The sequence below is a fragment of the Micropterus salmoides genome, unplaced genomic scaffold, assembly GCF_014851395.1.
Source record: "Micropterus salmoides isolate LMB-PRFRI ecotype aquatic unplaced genomic scaffold, ASM1485139v1 Ms_hic_scaffold_2, whole genome shotgun sequence".
NCBI classification, from domain to species: domain Eukaryota; kingdom Metazoa; phylum Chordata; class Actinopteri; order Centrarchiformes; family Centrarchidae; genus Micropterus; species Micropterus salmoides.
Window position 1 is genome coordinate 6,221,756 of NW_024041150.1, and position 12,847 is coordinate 6,234,602.

Genomic DNA, 12,847 nt, shown 5'->3' on the forward strand with positions numbered 1-12,847 from the left:
AGCTTTTGTAGAGGCGCCACAGGTCTGGACGGGGTAAGGACGTACAGTGGAGGATTGAAGAGCTCTCCAGTGGCTGCCACGGAGGCACTAAGGAGAAAAAGATCAAAAATAATGTTAACATACTGGGTTAATGTTCAGGGGTGCTGTAGCTCTCACCCCCCTCAAGCCATCTTAGAAGAGAGCTGCACAATGACAGTGTCATTGAGGTTTGGATGGGAGGGGAATGCTGCAGCAGAAAGCCCGGGCCTTAGGTTCACTGCAGAGAACCTCCTTGGAAATAAGACATGGGGAATATCAGCATTAAATATCTGAAGAAATGAACATATTTAGTCTGCCAATCATCTGATCGGTGGAGGTAATGCACCTGGTTGCCAATTAAATCAGAAGAAGAAGCTGGATCAGCTGATCTCAGCTCTAACAGCTGGAGAGACTCTTGATGGAGTTTGTATCTGCACACATGTGATCTGTGCTGATACTAAGACTCAGTTCTCCCTGCAGAGCTGCAAGTTTTCTCTCTGTAGCTGTTTAACAAACACCTGCACATGAAGACCAACCTGCATTCTGTATTTATACTGAGCTGGTTCTCATCTCAGGGCGTCAAACAGGCTGCTGATGCTTTGCCAGGCTTTCTCAAAGCGTAGGTAGGCCTGCTCAGATTGGCAGAATGAGTTTTTATTATTTATTCAATAGCTGCATCTGTATTTACTGATATTCTGATTAAGTATTCATTATTTAATAACTCAGAATATGATAACGGTGTCCTTTGATTTATTAGACTAAATGTTTCAGCTGACTTTAGCTCAGTTTGAGGCTTTCCTGGGGCCTGTACCATGAAGCATGTTTAACATAACCAGGATATCTTTTCGGTATCTGGCTTCACTAACTCTAACAATCAGGATCAGGATAAGCGGTCACACAAAGCAGCTATTTGGAGCAGCTATTTTAAAAGTGTGGGGTGGGATGTGAGCACAAAGCCTGTCTGCAGCCATTATGTCCATCTTGCTGCTAAACTACACAGTGCTTTGTTTTTTTGCTTAAAAAAAAAACAAAGTTAGAACAGCACTGACTTTTATCAGTTTATCTTATCTTTTATGCAGTTTCCAGTGTGAAAGCCGAGGTATTTAAAGAAATCTGCTTGTTATTGTTGGATCTCAGCTAATAATGAGCTACACTTCATAAAGGGGAAACACACAGCACACTCTAATAACGCCAACTTATATTATTTTGTCATAAAAAAGTATTTTAAGTTTTACAGAAATTTTTGTAGTCGCAACTTGTTCTCAGTTTAGACAAAAAAGAACAAAAAAATAACACAAACTCAAAATCAAACAGGTTGGAATTATCATGATATAATGTTTTACTTAACGGATATCATCCAGTTCAACAAGTGTAACTGTGTTTTCAACTGTTCCCTATAGTTTTAAATAACCACAGTGCTAGTTGTGCTAAGAGTGAATTGTTATAAGATAGAACCAAAGCTGTTGTATGTCCTAACTCTGCATCTGAGTTTTACTGTATCTTTAAATTCAAGATAAAAAGGTGTGAGAGGATTGCAGTTTATTATATGCCTCGTTTTACTAATATTGTTCTGTATTATCGTTGCTGTTGTCACAACATCCAGCTTTGACTAGGCTGTGTGTGTGTTCTGTTACTTTCTCTTTCTGAGTGTGTGATCCTGGCTGGTGTGTTTTAGTTTTTTTCTCTCTCTCTCTTCCTTGCTGCTCTACCTTTTCTACCTTGGCAGGAGGCGTGACATGTGGTGACGCATGGGGCTGGTTCACACGCCTGTCTGGCACACCGGATTCTCATCATGCCTATATGTGCTGCTTGATAAGCCCAGCAGTTCTCCTCGGTCTTTGCCGGATTGTTATGTTGAGTTCAGTGCGTCTCGAGCCAGCATCCAGCCTCGTGGTAACTTTGTATTTTCTGACCGTTCATCTCGTGTTTCCTGTTAGCCGCTGGTTAACCTTCTCTGTTCTCTGGTTTTTCCTAGCCTGGAAAGACGCCAACCCGAGAGGTTACCCTGCCTGTTTCTTTGGGGATCACACCCTCGTCGTCTCACGCTGCTTGCCTGCCCACCGGCAGACCGTCAGTCCTTCCGGAGCCACCAGCACTGATCACCGTCACGAGTCTCACGCTACACTCACTTACCACGATCAGTCCAGCAGACTTTTAGCTCTTATTGACTCTGGAGCAGAAGAGAGTTTCTTAGATGAAGTGTTGGCAGAGCAGCTGAGAATCCCCACTGAACTGCTAGATACGCCACTAAACTAATGCTCTAGATGGTAAATTATTGGCCCTGGTTGTTGCTCGCACCTGCCCAGTCGAGCTACAGTTATCTGGTAACCACATCCAACAGATTCTTTTGTTATTACTACATTTAGCTGAGCTGATTAGTTTCCCCTTTGTGCCACTAGTTCTGGCCATTACCCCAATATGGACTGGGCCACCTCAAGGATCATTAGCTGAAGCGCTACCTGTCATGCTAGCTGTTTGTTTCTGCCACACCCGTGTCTGTTTCCCGTCAGGTGGAGAGCGCTGTAGAGCCCTTCCAGTGTATTTACGGATATCAGCCTCCTCTGTTTCATTCCCAGGAGAAGGACATTGCAGTCCCCTCAGTCCAGGCTCATATCCGTCTGTGGCATCGAGCCCGTTCCACGCTGCTGAGGACTTCGACATAGTACCAGAAACTATAATTTCCTGTAAATTGTCTGTTTTTTTTTACATGTTTTGAGAAAAATTTATCAAAATTTTAATGTAGACATTGCATCTGTAATTATTTACAATTTAGATGTGGAGTTATTGATACTAATTGATCAATATGAAGAACCATAAGTTACAGTGTGAAATTATAATTTATTACAACTTAAACAGAAGTGTCACGGCTGTCACTGTCACCTTTGTGTTTCCCCTTTTTCATGTCTCACCTCTACCAAGTAGGCTGTGTCCCTGGGGAATGAAGACCCGCCTACTTCCTGGTTTCTGGGTTGCTGACATCTGTCTCGCCCATTGGTTCCCTCTGTTTCCACTCAACCAATGGCTCATCACCACGTTAATTACCTCCGGCTCATAAGGAGAGTCCACCTGTTGGTCCAGGCAGCTTGTCACCGCCTGTTGACTTGTGTGCTGCTGGTATTGACTGCATAGCCTGTCTGTTAGTTGTACTCTGTGTTTAGTGGAACTATCCACCTTCCTTGCTTATTAGCTGTACATTGTGTTTAGGGAAACATTTGCATACCTTTGTTTGTTAGCTCCACATTGGGTGCAGTGGAGAAATTCACTTAGTGTTTTGTTTACTATTGTGTTTTCACCAGGTGGAGTGGGTGTTGTGCTCTTTGTGTTCTTTTGTAGCAAGAAACAACTCTGCTTAAATCGATAGATAGGTACAGGCCTCCTTTTGAGGACCTTTTTATTTTAACTTGGTTTGTTATTTTTGCAGCACCCGCGTCCACCCTCCTTTTGTTTTTTTGTTACCTGTCTACATCTCTGTTACCAATAAAAGTTACCTTGTTAAGATCTGTACCAGTTGTGCCTATATGTTTATGGCCCCCACTCCCCTAGACCAACAGGGGGTCGTAACTTTGGTTTGGTTTTCAACTTTGGTTGAGTTAAGAGAACGTCAAACCGAAAATTGATCAGACTCAAGAGCAAAACTTAGAAGTTTTTATTGGATTTCCAGAAAATGTACAATTTCATAGAAACTGACATAAACTGTGGTTTAAGATTTTATCCAGATTGCCAAAAACACAACAGTTGCTGCAAAACAGCTGCTCTGAATCCCATCCTAAACAGCAGCATGATTAGATCGAATAAAATGAAACAAACAATGGAATGGATTTTTTTCCTTATTTGTCCAAAAAATAAAATGCTTTGCGAACACAGTTTTGGGAAAGCATACATTAAAAAACAACTACATTAAAACATGTATGAGAAACTAAAATATAAAAAGTGCTAAAGACGCGTTGAGATGCTCTCCCTGTATTAAACATCCAAACAACAGTCCAAATAAAGATTTAGGAAGAAGACAGCGAGGTGGTTAGAATGAGCTCAGTTCATCTAAAATAATATCTGCTTTGCTTCTGGGATTAAAGGAGAATAATGACAGACATCAACTTCCAGCTCCAAACTAATAAAACACATTTTATTTCCATGTGTTGAAGCCATCACAGTGAACCAGAGCAAGTTGACCAAAACATTTCCCAGCAGCCACTTCTCCCACAGCAGAGTCCAAACAGTGCTTCCTGTTCTCTACAGTTAGGTGTCTTATTGGAAATGGTCTCAGTAGATGACAGGATCTGTCTCGTCTCTATCCTTTCTATTGGCCTCCATTTCTCCTCCTGTTTCCTCCCCTTTCTCTCTCTCCCTCTTTCTCTGCCTACATGAAGCTGACTGTGGAAATGTTGTCATCATTCATACTGATGACCTGCTGATATCATTGCTGTCCATTCTGCAGCAACACACAGAGGCCAAAAGCTTGTCTATGAACCCTTTCCTCATGAAGACATACAGGAACAAGTCTGCAAGAGGACTGAACCTAAGAAACATGTGGGACAGAAGGTTGAGTCTAAATTCTACCAATTGGTTAATGTCAGTGTATACTTTCAAGAACCAAATCATGAAGGGCAGGAACAGCACGGTGTAAATAAGCAGCACCAGAACCAAAACTCCCACAATTCGTCGTTTTTCATCAGAGTGGACCGAGATGGAAGCAGACAGGGCTTTGATGGTCCCAACCAGGAAGAAGATTAACAGTGGGAAGGGAAGGAGGAGGACAAAGTAGATTATTGCTTGGACCAGATTAAAGAAAAGGACAACACAGACAGGAGAAAGGACCCAGACCAGGACACAGACCACCACAGAGGTCTTGATGGTTCGTCTGAAGCGGTACCACAGTGGGTGGGCGATGACCAAATACCTGTAATACAAGATGGACACAAAGTCTTTGAGGAGCTTCAGAGTTATAAACTAATATAATGTTCAGACACAGAAGGAGCTCCACACATACTGGATAGACAGATAGATACCTTTCCAGGGCGATGCAGACCATGAAGCCAACACTGGCAATCAGAGCAGAGAAGTAAATATATACGAAGATGAGATATATCGTCCAATCCACATTTGGTACCACCTGAACGATCATGAAGCAGAGCTGAATCAGGTCGGTAATGAGAAGGTTGATGACGTAGATGGGAGCAACATGATCTCTTCTCACCTGCAGGAAAACATTGGTAAAAGTCAACAATCAGTTGGAAACATGTTGTGAAGTCCACCTCCTCCCAAATCTGTCATCTTGCTCTGCCCAAATAATAATAATAATACATTTTATTTACAGGCACCTCAAGGTCACCTCACAAAACATCTTCAAACAGTCTAGAAATAAATTTATAAAACTAACAGCAATTTTAATTGCAGTGCTTACAATCAGGGTTGATAAACAACTGGACACAAAAGTTTGTTGTGACCTGCACTGCGAAGGGAGTTCAACCTACTCAGAGTTAACTCGGGGTTATCGGGCAAACTCAGGGTTGACAAACTCTGATCACCTACACTGGAGTTAAACGGTACTACGAAGGTGGATAAGATGTTAGGATGGTTAGTTGCGTTGGTGTTAACCCCGTGTTAACTTAATTGGAGTTGGTGCATGTTCGCATAAAAGGGGCGTGTTTGGCCGTGCAGGCAGTTTTTTCGCAAAAAAGCCTTTGCAAGGCTGCAACATCACACACACACATGTCTGCAGTGTATTATACATGCATTGGAAAGTTATATTAAACTTTGCAATCAGATTTAGCAGAGAGGAAAAACTCCTGAGTTTAGCCCACAATCACTATCATGCACCTCAGAGACTTTGCCTTGGATCGGGCGTATTCAGAAGAAAACACCAGATTTCGATTTTTTTGTGACATTAATTTCAGGGGAATTTCCGATTTTTCTTCTTGTAAATTTCACACTTTGATCTTGGATTTGTTTTCTGTTTCCTGTCTGATTTCCTCTCTAAAATCCCAGCTCGGCTGCAGGGCTCGCTGTCTGAATGTAATGTTGTTGTGTTCAGAACTTCACCGCAGCCGCAGTGGAACAAATCAGGCTGAAATCTAAACATATTTAAGTGGTGTGTATTAATATCCTACTTCTCATCATTAACACTGAGTACAGATGTGGTGTTTAGTCCACGTGCAGGGTAACCTCGATTTAACCACGAACAAAACCTGCTCGGAGCAGTTTAGAGATCCAGCGTAAATTGCCATGGCAACAGACCTCTGGTAAGACCTATCCACCTTTTGTGGTACGGGTAAACCAGGAGGTTACACCCGACATCATGAAGTTACTCCTGAAGTTACGGATAAGCCAGTTACCCTGCTTGGTAGTACAGGCCACTGATGAACAGTGATCATGATCATTTATATGCCAGTTTAAAAAGATGTGTTTTCAGGCGGGAAACATGTTTTTGTGTCAAACTATCATTATGAGAAATGACTATTCCAAAACCATTTTATTGGAGGAAAAATCTTAAGCAGTTTTATTAAGCTTGTTTCCAAAAGGCTAGATATAATAATACCTAGGGCTGCAGCTAACGATGATTTTAGTATTCAAAGCTTTGCTAGATTATTTCAACGATTCATCAATGGTATCGTCGTATAAGAAGTACTTTTGCTTGGCGGCGGCGGCGTGAAAGGATGGATTAGCACACGCAGGTAGCAGGGATTGTCTGAGCTACAGAGAGAGCTGGAGGTGAGTTAAAAGGTGCAGCTCCCGACAGCCAGTTAACTCCTGACTGTGAGGTTGCAACTCGGCCCAAAAAGGAGAACAACAAACTCACGTGGGTGCATTTTCAGCTGAGGACTGCAGCTTACTTTGCCTTCAACTAAACAATCAATCATGATTTCAGGTAATTGCTGAAGCTGCTGTTACTGTTAAGCTGATGATACACGGAGCAACTTTTAGAGCAATCGTGCTGGGCGACGTTGCCGTCAGTGGTAATGAGTAAAGATTACTACAGTAATCCCCTTCCCCCACCTTCAGACACAGCCATGTCTTGTCATGTATACATGTAGACGGCCCATGCTCAGGCCCTCCGCAGTCATTTGTCAAGACGGCATCCAGAAGTAAACTGACATAACTCATCACAAGTAACGTTCGTTCACCTGCCTATTATGTCAAAGATATTTTTCTAACACATAGGTAATCATCTGAAGAATAATGAGACTAATCTTTCAAGTTTACCACTTTTTTGGTTTTGATTAACTTAACTGAAAGTACTTAAATTTTCACAAAATGTCCTAAAACTTTATTGTATTGAAAAGATAATTCAGACCAGCAGTGAATATGTTGTAGGTTTGGAGTGATATTGCTAAATGTTTCATTATTCAATCATCAACTCTAGGACCCAAGATCCTCTCTAATGAAGAAGAGAGATGTGACTCTAAGATGCCTCACTGAGTATGTGAAAGAGTGGACAGGACCTTATCTCTGAGTACTATGTAAGTATAGTTAAAAAGTATGGTTGGGTCTGTTTCTGGTTTTACTGGTCAAGTTAAACCAGTATGATTTTATGTGGGCTGACTGAACCAGCATTCGTCATGTGTAGGCTGAGAGAACCAGCAGCATGGAGATTGTTAGCAGCATTTTTAAGTATTATGAAGTAGAGCCCTATGCAGAACTTATTTTAAATTCCTTTCCCGGGAAAATTTCTGAAAAATACTGCCTGCTCAATGACTTTTGTGTATTCTCCCATTTTTATTTTATGTACAGATTTTTAAATTGAACAAATATAGGAAATATTTAACATTATTGTGTATTTATTTACAGATTGTTTAATCTGTATGCCTGACAGATATGCATAATCTTACATTTGTGAAAGGAATTATGAGACACTGGGACACAGGTCTCCAGCTCCACACAGATCAATGAATACATGCTGCATTTAACTGCTGGTGGAAAAGGGGGGACATCTGGGCTTTTCATTCAGTAGGCTATAAAGTGTTTTATATAAGCTGTTGCTAACTAGTAAATATGTTCTTTACTGGTCTTTCCTACTTTGAAATAAATGGGAAAGACGAAAGAGTATGAAGTGTCTGAAAAAGCCACACACTGTTACATCATACAAAGCAAAAATTATTGGATTTTTTATGTTAAAGATCTGTACATAAAATATTAACATTATTTAGGTTGTGATAGTTTATTTGTATTAAATTTATTGAAGTTGCTTAGTGTTGTGTGGATTTGAGCACACATTTGCGTTTTTTGGGTCTCCAAAGAAGATGTGATGTTGAATTATTATCTTAATCTGAATATACTGTACATTCTGTTTTTATTTTTCCTTAGTAAGTGCGACAGTTTCCTAATTTTGTTTGTTTGTCATACAGGGATCTGCAGAGTGCAGCGTGCATGAGGACCTGAAAATGCGGTTTGAGGATCTAGCCTATGCTCGCCATTAACCAGATGCGGTGGGCATCATCATCGAGGGAATCCAGTGCTTACAGATCTTGACAATCTGGCCAGAATCTCCAGTATCCATCCAATCTTTTGATGAAGACTTTCTGTGGGACTCAATGCACTGCGCCCAAAACCAACTGCCAAGTTAATAAGCCTCAACAACAAGCTTCTCGCAAAGATTGTTGGCCTTGCACTGAAAACAGACGGAAGTTTTGTTGTTTCTGTTGAGGAAATTTATACATTTTCTTGGCCTGATGTGTGATTCTTCAGACTGTTGTACCTGAAGGCCTTTCAAGGATTGTTTGTGGGACTCCGCACTGGGTCCTCAACTAACCTCCATGGTCATTAGTTTCACTAACAAGTTTCAAGCGTGGACAGTGAAACATGACAGTCACCCTGGCTGTCACAAACAGATATGTTTTCTGTTATGATCAAGTGTTTTAATAGTCACTGAAATACACTGTCACAATATTGTGTCAAGCTGCAGTTTGTAAGCTGAGGTCACAAGTTGTAGTATGTAAAATGTTTTATTAAGATTTAAAAGGAAAATCTGACAATATTAAACCGTAACTCACTATGTATAAAAACATCTACAGTTGCAGCTTCTGCCTTCTAGCAGAGTTTTTGTTCTGTTACCAGTGATGTCAAATGATGCCTGAGGCAGACTGTTAGCTGTAATTTTTGAAATAGTAAAATTTGTCCCTTCAAGATGACTGTTTACACACAGAAGAGGTGCTACACATAGGCTGTGGTCAGAAGATTGGGTCTAATTTTGCATAACTGCATTTAATGGCTTTTAATAAATGTTGGAAACCAATACGTCCTTTCTTTGTTAAATTTATGACAATGCTAACTAAGTATTTTAAGTAAATTGCACTTTTACAACAGAAAAAAATAATTGGTCTACATTTAAAGAAAATAAGTACATGAACTGATTCAAAATTTCTTTTGAATGTAACTTATTTTAATTAATTTTGATGTGGTTAAAATGCTGTCCATTTTGACAATGGCTGAACTTAATTTTTTGCCAGTTTGTTGTAGACTCTTCTTAATATTTTAGCATACACTAAAATGTTTATTACTGAGTTTTCCCAACTTAAAAAATCAAGAAGTTCGCTAAACTTACAAAAAGTGGTTGGAAAATGTTGCCTTTTTAAGTTAGATCTAAGTAACAGTTTTTACAGCGTATATACAACATATACATTAGGAGATGCGCTGACAGTTTCACTTCTAACCTATGATCATGCCCTCGCCTTCTATCCCCAAACATTCCTTCCTCCGTCTTAAAAGGAGAGAACCTGAGTAACCTGTAGCAATAAGTAAATACCTTCACTGTCAAGTGTACTGCAGTAAGTAGAAATTACAATTAAGTTGAGGGGAAAATAAATAAATAAATAACCAATAAAAGAGGTAACTAGAGTTCTGACATTGTCTCTATTACTGGTAACCATCTTTGATCAAACCTGTCTGACTTGAGCTGCAACCTCGCTGTGATTTTCTCCATGATGAACACACTTTTTACTCTTTCTCTCCATTCAGTTATACTGGGAGGCTGTGGCTTCAACCAAGAGGCTGTGATTTTTTTCTTTGCTATTAAAAGCAGAATTCTCAGTAAGGAAGTCAAGTTCCTATCTATAGCATTATCTGGGACTATACCCAATATGTACAATGCTGGATCTAAATTAAAGTCAATACCCAAAACATGTTCTATTTCCTTTTGAATATTCTTCCAATAGTCTAAAATCTTAGGGCAATCCCAAAATATATGTGTAAAGTCCCCTACCAATCCACAACCCCTCCAACATCTCTCCAAAGTATTACTATACTTTGATGTAATAGATGGAGTGTGAAAATACCTCATTTTGATCTTCCAATCAAACTCCCTCCACATCGGGCTGCTAGTTACCTTATGTTCTGCTTTGAATGTTTCTTCCCATTGTTCATCTGTTATTATAATATTTGCTTCCAATTCCCATTTTTCCTTGACATCCAAATTGTTATTGTAAGATTCCAATTGTACCTTATACAGTTTTGATATAATCCCTTTCTTTGTTTCTCCCTCTGTATACGCCATTAACAATTCTTCTAGTTTCGACGGGGTGTTAGAGATCTTCTCCCACTCCTTATGTGTCTTAAGGTAATGTCTTAGTTGTAGAAAAAATCATGGGCTGGTAAATTAAATTCTTGTGTTAACTGTTGAAATGACTTCAGGGTTTGTCCCCTAAACATTTGTGCAATATATTTTAACCCCTGTTGTGTCCATCTATTATATCCTGCATCCATCATAGATGGCAAAAAATCTGGGTTTGTCGAGATTCGAGCGGCTCTACAAATGGTGTTTAACAGTTTCAATTTCTTACGTACCATTGAGCATATTCTCATTGTCCCCCTGATCCAGACTTTGCCCACCTTCAGCCTCTTTAGTGTTACCTCACTCAAAAATGGAAGCGACTCTATAGGTACATTTATAGAGTTTTGTTCCGTTCCCACCCACAATGTATCTGCATCATTAGTAATCCACATAATAAAAGCCCTGAGTTGAGCAGCCCAATAGTAATTGTTTAAATTGGGTAAATTTAACCCTCCCTTCTCTTTTGGACAAAGAAGTGTCTTATATTTAATTCTTTTTCCAAATAATTTGGGATATAATCTTGTCTAACATCTTAAAGGTAGAGTTAGAGACCATAATAGGCAATGACTGGAACAAAAACAACAGTCTTGGTAGTACATTCATTCTCACAGTTTCTATCCTCCCCATCAGAGTCAAAGGCAAAATCTTCCACCTCTTTTTTAATTTCAGTTATCAATTTCCCATTGTTCGCTTCAAATAGCTGTGACGTAGCAGAGGTAATAATAATACCCAGATATCTGAACCCTATATTAGTCCATTTGAACTTGAATTTCCCCTTTAAATCAGCTGGACATTGACCTGAGAGCATCATAGCTACTGATTTAGCCTCAGATATCCTGAGATCTCCCCATACTCGTTCAGGTTATTCACCAGGGCTATTAATGAGGTGGAAGGTGCATTTATATATGTTAATATATCGTCTGCGAATAGTGATATTTTGTGTTCTGTCCCCCCCCCTCATCCCTTATTCCATTTTTTATCTTTATTCTGTCTTATTGACTCAGCCAGTGGTTCTATACTTGCAGCAAACAGTAAAGGGCTCAGACAGTCTCCCTGTCTGACTCCTCTTTTGAGTAGGAAAAAGTCGAAACACCCATTGACTCTAATCCGTGATTTGGGGTTTTTGTATATCATTTTCACCCAGTCTATCAAGGTTGTGTGAAACCCGAAATTTGCTAATGTTTGGTAAAGGAAGCTCCACTTTACTCTGTCAAATGCTTTTTGTGCATCTAAGCTGAGCAGCATGGCTACTTTTTACTTTTACTTGAGTAGATTTTTATATCAGTAACCTTACTTGTCCTTAAGTAAATGCTCATCAAAGTAATTGTTGTTTTGTTTAAGTAGAATATTTTGACTCTTTCCAGCTCTGGTCAGAATGTACATACCATAGAATAAAGAGCATAGATGGCCACGAGGGTCAACGGGAGGCCGATAGCACTGATTGTGTATGTCACCACATACAGGATGAATGACCAGTTCCTGTAATCCTGCTGGTTGGAGGTGGTGCTGCTATAATCGTAGCTTTGGTTCTGTGAGCTGCTGTTAAAGTAGAGACCTTCCATTCTTCAGAGTGAAACCTGTTTGAGAGATCAGGTTATTAAAGGGAGCAGGTTTTTAATATCTACCTAACATTGTTCAGTGACATCACTAAAGCTGTGAGGTGAAGTTCACACAAACACAGTGAACCTATAGTTTACCCACAATCATATCAAATCACAAACTGCTGTCTTTCACTTTCTATCATCATTCCTCAACATTTGTTGCATTTATTGTTCCACTTAAAAAATATTTTTACTTGTTGATGTTTCTTCTCACTCTCCACAGCTAGGTTACTACAATGCAAACAAATGGACTGCATTTAGAAGAAATTGTTACAGCTTAACAATTTGGAGCAGCCAGACTTCGATGGCTATGTGAGAAACACTATTGTCTGGCTTAGCTAGTCAGAGGCCGGGTAGGAGACATCACGCCTTCACCAGAGTAGCAATCGCATAGTTGCCTCCTGTACTCGATGCCCCACAACTTGTTGAACGCCCCTCTGTCCTCTGTGGTTAGATGAGGAGGTTTACATGACTGATTACTCCACTTGATGAACCATCTGCAGATTTTATCTTCCTTGTTGGTTTTTATTCTGACATTTGGAATAAACATTTGTTACATATAAAACCTGTCTCTTTATCAAAATAAAATAAAATTGACAAAGTAACTATTGAATATGCCATTCATGGGGTTTATGGATTTTACACTTGCTTTATTTCATCACAGATTGAAAAAGTCAAACCTACA

At 39.8% G+C, this 12,847-nt stretch overlaps 1 protein-coding gene across 1 annotated transcript; it reads right to left on the reverse strand.

Annotated features, from left to right (window-relative positions):
* Nucleotides 1-2,451: 2,451 nt before the first annotated feature.
* On the reverse strand, nt 2,452-12,123 carry LOC119913470 (G-protein coupled receptor 4-like). The gene is made up of 4 exons (XM_038732897.1): nt 11,947-12,123; nt 5,025-5,212; nt 4,431-4,915; nt 2,452-2,711 (listed from the first exon to the last, which is right to left on the reverse strand). Exons 1-4 carry the CDS (start codon nt 12,121-12,123, stop codon nt 2,452-2,454), a joined length of 1,110 nt encoding a protein of 369 aa, XP_038588825.1.
* Between the last annotated feature and the right edge of the window lie 724 nt (nt 12,124-12,847).